Source organism: Panulirus ornatus, chromosome 1 (assembly GCF_036320965.1).
Source record: "Panulirus ornatus isolate Po-2019 chromosome 1, ASM3632096v1, whole genome shotgun sequence".
NCBI lineage: Eukaryota > Metazoa > Arthropoda > Malacostraca > Decapoda > Palinuridae > Panulirus > Panulirus ornatus.
In genome coordinates this window covers 52,727,179-52,741,729 of record NC_092224.1, presented here as the reverse complement: position 1 = coordinate 52,741,729, position 14,551 = coordinate 52,727,179, and the positions used below count along the sequence as shown (strand labels likewise).

The window sequence follows — 14,551 nt, the reverse complement described above, 5'->3', positions numbered from 1 at the left end:
TTGTGGAGGCAAAGGTGAGGATTTGTAGAGGTTTTCAGAAAAGAAGACAGAATGTTGGAGTGAAGAGAGTGGTTAGAGTAAGTGAGCTTGGGAAGGAGACTTGTGTGAGGAAGTACCAGGAAGGACTGAGTACAGAATGGAAAAAGGTGAGAACAAAGGATGTAAGGGGAGTGGGGGAGGAATGGGATGTATTTAGGGAAGCACTGATGGCTTGCGCAAAAGATGCTTGTGGCATGAGAAGCGTGGGAAGTGGGCAGATTAGAAAGGGTAAAGAGTGGTGGGATGAAGAAGTAAGATTATTAGTGAAAGAGAAGAGAGAGGCATTTGGATGATTTTTAACAGGGAAATAATGCAAATGACTGGGAGATGTATAAAAGAAAGAGGCAGGAGGTCAAGAGAAAGGTGCAAGAGGTGAAAAAGAGGGCAAATGAGAGTTGGGGTGAGAGAGTATCATTAAATTTTAGGGAGGATAAAAAGATGTTTTGGAAGGAGGTAAATAAAGTGAGTAAGACAAGGGAACAAATGGGAACTTTAGAGAAGGGGGCTAATGGGGAAGTGATAAGTAGTGGTGATGTGAGAAGGAGATGTAGTGAGTATTTTGAAGGTTTGTTGAATGTGTTTGATGACAGAGTGGCAGATATAGGGTGTTTTGGTCGAGGTGGTGTGCAAAGTGAGAGGGTTAGGGAGAAGGATTTGGTAAACAGAGAAGAGGTAGTAAAAGCTTTGTGGAAGATGAAAGCTGGTAAGGCAGCAGGTTTGGATGGTATTGCAGTGGAACCTATTAAAAAAGGGGGGTAACTGCATTGTTGACTGGTTGGTAATATTATTTAATGTATGTATGACTCATGGTGAGGTGCCTGAGGACTGGAGGAATGCTTGCATAGTGCTATTGTACAAAGGCAAAGGGGATAAAAGTAAGTGCTCAAATTACAGAGGTATAAGATTGTTGAGTATTCCTGGTAAATCATATGGGAGGGTATTGATTGAGAGGGTGAAGGCATGTACAGAGCATCAGATTGGGGAAAAGCAGTGTGGTTTCAGAAGTGGTAGAGGATGTGTGGTTTGAAGAATGTATGTGAGAAATACTTAGAAAAGCAAATGGATTTGTATGTAGCATATATGGATCTGGAGAAGGCATATGATAGAGTTGATAGAGATGCTCTGTGGAAGGTATTAAGAATATGTGGTGTGGGGGACAAGTTGTTAGAAGCAATGAAAAGTTTTTATCGAGGATGTAAGGCTTGTGTACGTGTAGGAAGAGAGGAAAGTGATTGGTTCTCAGTGAGTGTTGGTTTGCGGCAGGGGTGTGTGATGTATCCATGGTTGTTTAATTTGTCTATGGATGAGGTTGTTAGGGAGGTGAATGCAAGAGTTTTGGAAAGAGGGGCAAGTATGCAGTCTGTTGTGGATTAGAGAGCTTGGAAAGTGAGTCTATTGTTGTTCGCTGATGATATAGCGCTGGTGGCTGATTCGTGTGAGAAACTGCAGAAGCTGGTGACTGAGTTTGGTAAAGTGTGTGAAAGAAGAAAGCTGAGAGTAAATGTGAGTAAGAGCAAGGTTATTAGGTACAATATGGTTGAGAGCCAAGTCAATTGGGAGGTAAGTCTGAATGGAGAAAAACTGGAGGAAGTGAAGTGTTTTAGATATCTGGGAGTGGATTTGGCAGTGGATGGAACCATGGAAGCAGAAGTGAATTATAAGGTGGGGGAGGGGGAGAAAATTCTGGGAGTGTTGAAGAATGTGTGAAAGTTGAGAACATTATCTCGGAAAGCAAAAATGGGTATGTTTGAAGGAATAGTGGTTCCAACAATATTATATGGTTGCGAGGCATGGGCTATAGATAGAGTTGTGCGGAAGAGGGTGGATGTGCTGGAAATGAGATGTTTGAGGACAATATGTGGTGTGAGGTGGTTTGACCGAGTAAGTAAGAATAGGGTAAGAGAGATGTGTGGTAATAAAAAGAGTGTGGTTGAGACAGCAAAAGAGCGTGTTTTGAAATGATTTGGTCACATGGAGAGAATGAGTGAGGAAAGATTGACCAAGAGGATATATGTGTCAGAGGTGGAGAGAACGAGGAGAAGTGGGAGACCAAATTGCAGGTGAAAAGATGGAGTGAAAAAGATTTTGAGTGATCGGGGCCTGAACATGCAGGAGGGTGAAAGGCATGCGAGGAATAGAGTGAATTGGAACAATGTGGTATTCTGGGGTAAACCATGGAAAGTTCTGTGGGGCCAGGATGTGGAAAAGGAGCCATGGTTTTGTTGCATTATTACATGACAACTAGAGACTGAGTGTGAATGAATGTGGCCTTTGTTGGCTCTTCCTAGCGCTACCTCGTGCACATGAGGGGGGAGGGGGTTGTTATTTCATGTGTCGCAGGGGTCGCGATGGGAATGAATAAAGGCGGACAGTTTGAATTATGTACATGTGTATATATGTATATGTCTGTGTGTGTATATATATGTATACGTTGAGATGTATAGGTATGTATATTTGCGTGTGTGGATGTGTAAGTAATTACATGTGTATGTGGGTGGGTTGGGGTTAGAGAGTAGCATTAAATTTCAGGGAGAATAAAAAAGATGTTTTGGAAGGAGGTAAGTAAAGTGCATAAGACAAGGGAACATCAGTGAAGGGAGAGGTAATAAAGAGGTAATAACAAGTAAAGGTGATGTGAGGAGATGGAGTGAGTATTTTGAAGGTTTGTTGAATGTGTAAGATGACAGAGTGGCAGATATAGAGTGTTTTGGTCGAGGTAGTGTGCGAAGTGATAGGGTCAGGGAGAATGGTTTGGTAAACAAAAAAGAGGTAGTGAAAGCTTTACGGAAGATGAAAGCCAGCAAGGCGGCGGGTTTGGATGTATTGCAGTGGAATTTATCAAAATAGGGGGTGACCGTGTTGTTGACTGGTTGGTGAGGTAATTCAATCTATGTATGGCTCATGGTGAAGTGCCTGAGGATTGGCAGAATGCATGCATAGTGCCATTGTATGAAGGCAAAGGGCATAAAGGTGAGTGTTCAAATTACAGAGGTATAAGTTTGTTGAGTATTCCTGGGGAATTATATGGGAGGGTACTGACTGAGAGGGTGAAGGCATATACACAGCATCAGATTGGGTAAGAGCAGTGTGGTTTCAGAAGTGGTAGAGGATGTGAGGATCAGGTGTTTGCTTTGAAGAATGTATGTGAGAAATATTTAGAAAAACAAATGGATTTGTATGTAGCATTTATGGATCTGGAGAAGGCATATGATAGAGTTGATAGACATGCTCTGTGGAAGGTATTAAGAATATATGGTGTGGGTGGCAATTTGCTGGAAGAAGAGAAAAGATTTTATCAAGGATGTAAGGCATGTGTACGAGAAGGAAGACAGGAAAGTGATAGGTCCCCAGTGAATGTCGGTTTGCAGCAGGGGTGCGTGATGTCTCCTAGGTTATTTAATTTGTTTATGGATGGGGTTGTTTGGGAGGTGAATGCAAGAGTTTTGGAGAGAGGGGCAAGTATGCAGTCTGTTGTGGATGAGAGGGCTTGGGAAGTGAGTCAGTTATTGTTCGCTGATGGTACAGCGCTGGTGGCTGATTCCGGTGAGAAACTGCAAAAGCTGGTGACTGAGTTTGGTAAAGTGTGTGAAAGAAAAAAACCTGAAAGTGAATGTGAATAAGAGCAAGGTTATTAGGTACAGTAGGGTTGAGGGACAAATCGACTGGGAGATAAGTTTGAATGGAGAAAAACTGGAGGAAGTTAAGTGTTTTAGATATCTGGGAGTGGATCTGGCAGCGGATGGAACCATGGAAGCGGAAGTGAGTCATTGGGTGGGGGAGGGGGCAAAAATTCTGGAAGCATTGAAAAATGTGTGGAAGTCAAGAATGTTATCTTGGAAAGCAAAAATGGGTATGTTTGAAGGAACAGTGGTTCCAACAATGTTCTATGGTTGCGAGGCGTGGGCTATAGATAGAGTTGTGCGCAGGAGGGTGGATGTGTTTGAAATGAGATGTTTGAGGACAATATGTGGTGTGAGGTGGTTTGATCGAGTAAGTAATGAAAGGTAAGAGAGATGTGTGGTAATAAAAAGAGTGTGGTTGAGAGAGCAGAAGAGGGTGTTTTGAAATGGTTTGGTCACATGGAGAGAATGAGTGAGGAAAGATTGACCAAGAGGATATATGTGTCAGAGGTGGAGGGAATGAGGAGAAGTGGGAGACCAAATTGCAGGTGAAAAGATGGATGAAAAAGATTTTGAGTGATCGGGGCCTGAACATGCAGGACGGTGAAAGGAGTGCAAGGAATAGAGTGAACTGGAACGATGTGGTATACCGGGGTCGACGTGCTGTCAATGGATTGAACCAGGGCATGTGAAGCGTCTGGGGTAAACCATGGAAAGTTTTGTGGGGCCTGGATGTGGAAAGGGAGCTGTGGTTTCGGTGCATTATACATGACAGCTAGAGACTGAGAGTGAACGAATGTGGCTTTTGTTGTCTTTTCCTAGCGCTACCTCTTGCTCATGCGAGGGAGGGGTTGTTATGTAATGTGTGGCGGGGTGGCAACGGGAATAAATAAGGGCAGACAGTATAAATTATGTACATGTGTATATATGTATATGTCTGTGTGAGTATATATATGTATATGTTGAGATGTATAGATATGTATATGTGCTGTGTGGACATGTATGTATATACATGTCCACACATAGCACATGTACGTATATACATGTGTATGTGGGTGGGTTGGGCCATTGTTTCGTTTGTTTCCTTGCGGTACCTCGCTAACATGGGAGAGAGCGACAAAGTATAATAAAAAAAAATAATGCATATATATTTATGTGTTGAAATGTATATGTATGTATATGTGCGTGTGTGGACGTGTACGTATATGCATGTGTATGCTGGTGGGTTGGGCCATTCTTCTGTCTGTTTCCTTGCGCTACCTTGCTAACGCAGGAGACAGCGACAAAGTATGATAAATGAATAAATAAAACATTGAAATGTATAGGTATGTATATGTGTGTGTGTGTGTGGAAGTGTATGTATATACATGTGTATGTGGGTGGATTGGGCCATTCTTTCGTGTGTTTCCTTGCACTACCTTGCTAATGCGGGAGACAGCGACAAAGTATGATAAAAAAAATATTATTATTATTATTACTATTATCATTATTATTTTTATTATTATACTTAATCGCTGCCTCCTGCATCAGCAAGGTAGTGCCAGGAAACAGAGAAAGAATGGCCCATCCACTCATACACATATATAAACACAAATGCCCATATATGCATAGATACATACATATACATATCAACATATACATAAATACACATATACATATATACACATGTACATATTCATGCTTGCTTGTCTTCATCCATTCCTATTGCTACCCCACCAAACAGGATATAGCATCACTACCCTCTGCTTCAGTAAGGTAGCGTCAGGAAAACAGACAAAAAAAGGCCACATTCATTCACAATCAGTCTCTAGCTGTCATGTATAATGCACTTAAACCACATCTCTTCCACATCCAGGCCCCACATACTTTTACATGGTTCTACCCTATGCTTCACATGCCCTGGTGCAATCCACTGACAGTACGTTGACCCCGGTATACCACATCATTCCAATTCACCCTATTCCTTGCACACCTCTCACCCTCCTGTATGTTCAGGCCCCGATCACTCAAAATCTTTTTCGCTCCATCCTTCCAACTCCAACTTGGTCTCCCACTTCTTGTTCCCTTCACCTTTGACACTTCTTGTTCCCTTCACCTTATCCTCTTCGTCAATCTTTCCTCACTCAATCTCTCCATATGTCCAAACCACTTCAACACACCTTCTTCTGCTCTCTCAGTCACACTCTTTTTATTTACACACATCTCTCATATCCTTTCATTACTTACTCGGTTAAACCACTTCACACCACACATCGTCCTCAAACATTTCATTTCCAACACATCCACCCTCCTCCATACAACCCTATCTATAGCACATACCTCACAACCATATAACATTGTTGTTACTATTACTCCTTCAAACATACCCATATTTGCTCTCAGACAACGTTCTCTCCTTCCACACATTCTTCATCGCTCCCAGAACCTTCACCCCCTCCTCCACCCTGTGACTCACTTCCACTTCCATGGTTCCATCTGCTGCTAAGTCTACTCCCAGAGGTCTAGAACACTTCACTTTCTCCAATTTTTCTCCATTCAAGCTTAAATCCCAATCAAATTGTCCCTCATCCCTATTGAACCTAATAACCTTGCTCTTATTCCCATTTACTCTCAGCTTTCTCCTTTCACACACTCAAGCAAACTCAGACACCAACCTCTGGAGTTTCTCACTCGAATCAGCCACCAAAGCTGTATCATCGGTGAACTACAACTGACACTTCCCAGGCCCTCTCATCCACAACAGACAGCATACTCGACCCTCTCTACAAAACTCTTGCATTTACCACCCTAACCAACCCATACATAAACAAATTAAACAACCATGGCGACTCACACACCCCTGCTGCAAACCAATATTCACTGGGAACCAATCACTCTCCTCTCTCCCTACTCATGCACATGCAACTTCTAGCAACTTACCTCCCACACCATATACTCTTAAAACCTTCCACAAACCATCTCTATCAACCCTATCATATGAATTCTCCAGATCCATAAATGCTACATATAAATCCATCTGTTTTTCTAAGTATTTCTCACATGCATCCTTCAAAGTAAACACCTGATCCACACATCATCTGACACTTTTGAAACCTCACTGCTCTTCCCCAATCTGAAGCTCCGTACATGCATTGACCCTCTCAATCAATACCCACCCATATAATTTCATGGAAATACTCAACAAATTTATGCCTCTGTAGTTTTAACACTCATCTTTATCCCTTTTGCCTTTGTACAATGGCACTATGCATGCATATATGTATGTTTCATAAATACAATGAATATCCTTACCAACCAATCAACATATATTCCAATGCAATGCCATCCAAAGCCGCTGCCTTATGGGATTTCATCTTCTGCAAAGCTTTCACTACCTCTTCCCTCTTTATCAAACCATTCTCCCTGACCCTCTCACTTCACACACCACCCTGACCAAAACGCTCTTTATCTGCCACTCTATCATCAAATACATTTAACAAACCTTCAAAAATACTCACTCCATCTCCTTCTCATTTCATCACTACTTGTTATTACCTCCCCCCTTGCCCCCTTCACCTGTGTTCCTATTTGTTCTCTTGTCTTATGCATTTATTTACCTCCTTCTAAAACATCTTTTTATTCTCATCAAAATTTAATTATACTCTCACCCCTAACTCTCATTTGTCTCCTTTTTCACCTCTTGCACCTTTCTCTTGACCTCCTGCAGCTTTCTTTTATACATCTCCCAGTCATCTGCACTGCTTCCCTGCAAGTATCATCCAAGCACCTCTCTTTTCTCTTTTACTCACAACCTTACTTCTTCATCCCACCACTCACACCCTTTCTAATCTACCCACCTCCCACCTTTCTCATGCCACGTGCATCTTTTGTGCAAGCCAAAGCTGCTTCCCTAAATACATCCCATTCCTCACCTACTCCCCTCATGTCATTTGTTGTCACCTTTTGCCATTCTACACTCAATCTCTCCAAATACTTCCTCAAACAAGTCTCCTTTCCAAGCTCACTTATTCTCACCACTCTCCTCTCCCCAACATTCTCTCTTCTTTTCTGGAAACCTCTACAAATCTTCACCTTCGCCTCTACAAGATAGGGATCAGCTATCCCTCCAGCTGCCCCTCTCAGCACGTTAACATCCAAAAGTCTCTCTTTTACACACCTATCAATTAACATGTAATCCAATAATGCCCTTTGACCATCTCTCCTACTCACATATGTATACTTATGTATATCTCTCTTTTTAAACCAGGTATTCCCAATCACCTGTCTTTTTTCAGCACAAAAATCAACAAGCTCTTCACCGTTTCCATTTACAAAACTGCACCCCCCCATGTGCACCAATTATATCCTCAACTTCCACATTACTCCCCTTCATATCTAAATCACCCATCACTATAACCGTGTCTCATGCATCAAAACTGCTAAAACACTCACTCAGCTGCTCCCAAAACACTTGCTTCTCATGATCCTTCTTCTCATAACCAGGTGCACAGGCACCAATAATCACCCATCTCTCTCCACCCACTTTCAGTTTTACCTATATCAATCTAGAATTTACTTTCTTACACTCTATTTCATAATCCCACAACTCCTGCTTTAAGAGTAGTGCTACTCCTTCCTTAGCTCTTGTCCTCTCACTAACCCATGACTTTACTCCCAAGACTTTACCAAACTACTCTTCCCCTTTACCACTGAGCTTCATTTCACTCAGAGCCAAATCATTCACGTTTCTTTCCTCAAACATACTACCCATCTCTCCTTTCTTCTCATCTTGGTTACATCCACAAACATTCAGACACCCCAACCTGAGCCTTTGAGGAGGATGAACACTCCCCATTTGACTCATTCTTCTGTTTCCCTTTTTAGAAACATAAATACAAGGAGGGGGGTTTCCAGTCCCCTACTCCCGCCCCCTTTAATTGCCTTTTACGACACACGGGGAAAACGTGGGAAGTACTCTTTCTCCCCTATCTCCAGTATCCAGCAATAATCTGCCAATATAGCGGGGATCCACTTTCCTTGATACCAATTCTCCCTGTCCTAAATGTCCTGGTGAAATCTTTGCCATGCTCATAACTGACTGCCCTTAAGACTTTCCAGGGAAGTCTAAGAAAGAGTCCAAAAAGTGATTATTTGGACTTAAATTGCACCCCAGAGCTTCATATGAAGTCCAAGATATCTTTTACACAGTAGTTTTCTCATCTGTGAGTCCCCAAAAAATTTTTGCAAACTCTCTTACATGAAAGCCATTCACTTTTTTCAACTTCACTTAGCTCTTCATGAAACTCTTCATCTCAAAGCAGATCTGTGGTCCTACAAAAATACCCTCCTTGATTTTTGCATCACTGATCCTGGGGAATTCATTCCCTGAATATATAAGTCCATGGCCAGTTTTATCCACACCTTTGACAAAGTTCATCAAACCAAGCTTAATGTGCAAAGGAGTCATAAATTTTCTCAGTATCAACAAGAGGAAGACTGAAGACATTCTTCTTGAATGGAGTCAGTGATGTTTGTTTTGGCTGCACTTTCTTTATATTATGATTTTTCTTGTCCTGGCAGTTCCATTCACAGATGAAACATCAGAACTTCATGTAACCAAGTTGCATCCCGAGTAAGAGTGCCACAACATTTAGGTCACCACATACATTCCACTTAAAGTATCCACATTTAATTTTTTTCAAAAGAAGCTTCATGTTATCATACAATTCCTTAATGTTAGAAGAACAGAGGGGAACTTATTTCGGTTGTGGAGTAGAACTCCTTCAAGCTCACTTTTGATGAGTCAATAAACAACTGCCACTCATCCGGGTTATATTCATGGCCAAGCCCCTCCATAACAGAATGAACATCATTGCAAACCACCAGACCTTCTGCAAGTGAGAAAAATTCTTTGAAAATGACATGGCGATCACAATAAAAACAAACTTTAGTTTTCTTCTGGAGAAGACTCCAGCCCTTTAACCTGGAACCCAAGAGTTTGGATTGCTTCTTAAACTAATGTAAATCGTGAACAAGATCAATAAGATCTTGACCCAGCAAATGTGGTTCACTTGAAGAACAGCTTGCTTCAAAAGCTGGATCCATATTGTCCTCTACTTGGTCTACTTTCTCATCACCAGACTCATCATCACTCAGTGTCATGTTTCTTAAAGGCTCTGGCACAGGTAATTCCTGACTGTGATGTACTGGCCCCATAGCAAATGCTAAATTAAGATACCTAAGAGTATGCTTGGACTCTGATGTTATAATATTTACATTTGTCAGGTAGAGGTAGCAATCTGAAGTGTGGTCTTTGGGTTCTCACCAAACCACAAGAATGGCAAAAGGTGTACAGCGAGAACCTTTTGCTCATGCTCTGAGAAGCCTGACACATGTGACACAACAAATATGAGGGGCCAACTTTTATCCTGGTCACCCACTTTACAACCAAAGCAATGCCCACTGCATTCTCCAATAAGTGGTGCGAAAGAATATTTTTGCAAAATGAATGCCAATTCACAGCAGATGTAGTAAAATTAATTCAGACTATTCGCACAGTTTCTCTGCATTATAATGGTGGATGGGATATCTGCATAACACTTGAATACACAAACAGCACAATCTGTCAACAGAGTGGAAAAGACACTGTTTACACATTGAGCTCTAGCCTGCAACTGACACAGACCTGCTACTAAGGAGTGGGCACTGTCTGAATGTCCCATTTCCAGTCGCATTTCTGCAGGCCCTTGGTGGTTCATTCATCTAGGCTTGTGCTTCAAAAAGATACTATTGCACTTCACAAACAATTAAAATAGCTGTTTGTTGAACTTTTTGTTTCAAAAGCTCCACAGAGCATTGGTACACATATATACTGTATGTAATGATGTGAGAGTATGCTGGAACAAAAAACTATGGGTGACAGAGATATCTTGAAAACATATTTGGATTCCACATGCAAAAATACATAAGAACATATCTTTTCTCCTGACTTAAAACTTGAAGATATCCTTAGCACCTTTCCCTTTGAATAAAGAACAATAATAGCTTTCACCCAATCGTTAAGCATAACCTTTTGTTCCATATATAATCACATATCAGATGTATCCACTAAATCCACCTTTTGCCATCATACTTCAGCATTTCAGCCATAATGCCATCCATTCCAGAAGCCTTTCTTACCTTCAGCCTCATTATTGCCCTTTTTACTTCCCTTTCTGTTATAGGCCCTTGAATTTGTATCCTTTTCCTTCCCTCCTCCATAACCATGCATGCAACAACTTTTGCCTCTCCTTCTACCTTATTCATCAGCTCTTCAAAATACTCTTTCCACTTTCCTTTCACTTCTTTCCTTTGATTCAGCAATTCCTCTTCCTTATTTCACATATCAACTCTCACTCTTACATACACCTCTCTCTGTTTTTACCACCTTCCAGTAAAAATTTCTTAATATACTGAAACTTTTCACTCAACTTTTCAACTTTCTTCCAAAATCTTCATCTACTCTTTCTTTGCTTTCCTCTCAACTTCTTAACATCCCACTTACACATTTTATATTCTTCCCTCCTCTTTTACTGAACTTCGACTTATATATTCCTTTTGAGTAATCTACCATATGCCTTTTTCTTCTCTTCCACAGCATTTCTAATCTCTTCCATCCACCATGCATTTATTCCTATATCTCAAGACCGTGTATCAAACTATAAATTCTATAACATTTCCTAGTATTTCTCTACACATTTTATACACCTTAATAAGACATAATTGCATCCCTACATTCACTGCACTTCCAACTAAGATTTCTGTTACCTTCCTTTCATACTCCTCCCTGCATTTTTTTCTATTCATCTTCTTCCTTGCCAACACTTTTACCTCTCCATTCTTCCTTACATCATACCTCCACTTCTCCTTAATCCTCATCCCCACATGAACCACAAAATGGTCACTTTCCAAAGAATCCTCTCATAACTCCAGCATCTAGCACAGCTTTTCTCAATCTTTCATCTGCACCCACATAACCAAAAGCCTTTTGCTCTTCTCTTCCTTCATTCCTCCTCCATGTACACCTGTAGATCATCTTATATTGAAAAAAAGGCATTTGCAAGGAATAAAACCCTTTCAGTACAAACATCCACAAGATAACTTCCATTCTAATTTCATCCTGGCACTCCTCATATCAACTATCTCATATCATCCATTCAATCTATCTACATCTCTGATACCTGTTCCAATTGGAACTTCCTCAAGGGGCTGGCCACAGCAATAGAGTCTCCATAACTATTGAATTCCAGTGCCACCTCTTAGTCTTTTTTGCCTCACCTTTAACAGGCCAACGGCAGAGGGCAACTCCGGTGGTGTATGCAGATTCTCTGACCTAATGTTCCTTTTGTCTAATTCTATCTTATGCTCCTACCTACTACCTCTACCTAATATTTCTATCTAATGCTCCTGCCTAAATGTTCCTGCCTACTACTTCTATCTACTGCTCCTACCATTTTGCCAAAAGGCAGGGCTAGTATAGTGCTCACTGCAGGAAAATCTAGAGTTACAAAGAATGAGCTGTGTGAGTTAAGTGCTGTCAAGTGTTACATAAGACAATGAGAGATTGTATGTTTGAGGACAGAATGCCAGTAGTCTATGTGAAAATGAGGAAGAAAGAAAAGACAGATACCTGGTCAGAGGAGTGCAACTTGACAACCACTGAAGTGTTGGCTCACTAAGCAGGTGTCATAGTTGGCTGCCACATCACCCATTATGCCCAAGTTTCTCTCAGTCTCAAAACCATTTATACAGTTATTCAAATTTCTCCAGAAATGCTTCATTTCATCCTTACCTCGTATGGTCTTCATTTTCACAGGCTCATATACACATACCCACAAATACTTTACAATTCCAATCTTTCCTTTCACCCACACTATTCTTGATCCATTCCATCCATACTCTGTAACACCCTCCCACACTCTTGGAGATAGCAGAACTGCACATTCTACTTTCCCTCTTCCCTAATAATTTTTGCCTATTCCCATCCATACCACTCCTCCTTGCATCAATCATTTCCATTTTCACTCCACAAGCTTTGTCCAAGGAGCTTCCCCAATCTCCAGCATATCCAAGCTACAACTTTTAAACTTCTGCACAAGCTTCATCCTTTTACTCTCACCAGTCATCACCTTTTACAATCAGCACCATCACCCTCAATCGCTCTTTTACTCCTTGGCATAACTAGTAGACTCTTGTGCCACTTCTTAGCCTTCTAAGCCTCACACTTGACAGGCCAGTGGCAGAGGGCAACTCCAGCTCAGTGTTTCCAGAGGCAGAGAAGCTCCAAAATTGTCCAAAAAAACTAGAAAGTGTCAGCACACTTAAGGTGTCTGTATTTGAAAGGATTGCCCTGATGGAGTTTGGCAACACCTCTCCCTTCAGTTCCACCCTTAAGAGGTGTAGTACTGAGTTCACCATGAGAAAGCAGGATACTCTAAAAGACTGGAGTATCCCCTTGAGGTAGTGAAACTTGAAAACTTTCCCCAATTCTGAACGTATTCACAGTAGCAGCACCCCCAACCTCACTGGTCATAACACTGTCACAGTACAAAACTCTTATTATCTATATCTTCTTAAACACTGCAGTTTAGTACAATAAAGTTATGAACAAGAATGCAAGTAACTACTTTGCCAATATATAAATGTTCCTTCAAAGATTATCATTATCAAAGCAAAAGTACATTCTCTTAAAAGAAATCATCAGTTATGTGAATGTTTCCTAAATGCACTTCCTCACACTACAGAGTCTAGGTCTGTTTGTCCTCTGAAGTAGCATTGAGAATTATTAACTAAATGTTTACTTATTCCATAAGAATCACACCCTATAAACTCAACTGTTATCCAAAATTCATATATCTTTGAACTCAGTATAAGAAAGTAACACATATATCTCATACTTACCAGCATAAGATTCTCCACTAACATAGAAGTCATTGCTCTTCAGTTCTGGGAACAACATGAAGAACTGAACAATAGCAGCATAAAGATCTCTTCCCACATCAGTTTCATTTCTAGCATAGCCAGCATCATTTCTAGTAAAGCTGAACCCTGGTAATCAAAATATGAATTAATATAGCTGTTATAAGAAAATATGAATTACCTACAAGCAAGCAGTCAACAATTTAAAGCATCCCATAAATCTGAAGGTATCATGAATTAAAAACTGTGCTCAGAGAACTACAACCTCCCTCTTCGAAGGCTTAGGAAAGTTTTAAGTTTTCCTTACTTCTGCTTTTATCTTTCCTACTATCCATTTTACAGCCCTGTATACACCTGCTATGACAACCTCCTTCTTTCATACTTATTCTTATACCTAGCTATTGGCAACTGCTTCAATCTCTAAGTCAACAAAACAGATTCATTAGTTCTCAAACCCTGGGATTCAGTGGCTAAAATGATATACGATAAAATCATTAAACATTCATCACTCTTCTCTTGTTCCCCTTTTAGAAAGTTGTTTAATTTGTTTATGGATGGGGTTGTTAGGAAGATGAATGCAAGGGTTTTGGAGAGACAGGCAAGTATGCAGTCTGCTGTCGATTAGAGGGCTTGGGAAGTGAGTCAGTTGTTGTTTGCTGATGATACAGCACTGGTGGCTGATTCGGGGAGAAACTGCAGAAGCTGGTGACTGAGTTTGGTAAAGTGTGTGAAAGAAGATAGCTGAAAGTAAATGTGAATAAGAGCAAGATTATTAGCTTCAGTAGGATTGAGGGACAAGTCAACTGAGAGGTAAGTCTGAATGGAGAAAAACTGGAGGAAGTGAAGTGTTTTAGATATCTAGGAGTGGATTTAGCAGCGGATGGAACCATGGAAGTGGAAGTGAGTCACAGGATGGGTGAGGGGGCGAAGGTTCTGGGAGCATTGAAGAATGTGTG

General features: G+C 40.9%; 1 protein-coding gene across 1 annotated transcript in view; it reads right to left on the bottom strand.

Moving 5' to 3' along the window:
* The window catches only part of LOC139749125 (probable serine carboxypeptidase CPVL), a gene marked incomplete at its 5' end in the record, with an annotated part of 109,976 nt that extends 96,245 nt beyond the window's left edge, over positions 1–13,731 (bottom strand). Inside the window, one exon of the mRNA XM_071662788.1 lies at positions 13,578–13,731. Coding sequence (XP_071518889.1) covers positions 13,578–13,731 — 154 coding nt within the window. The remainder of the gene's footprint in view (positions 1–13,577) is intronic.
* Positions 13,732–14,551: the final 820 nt, after the last annotated feature.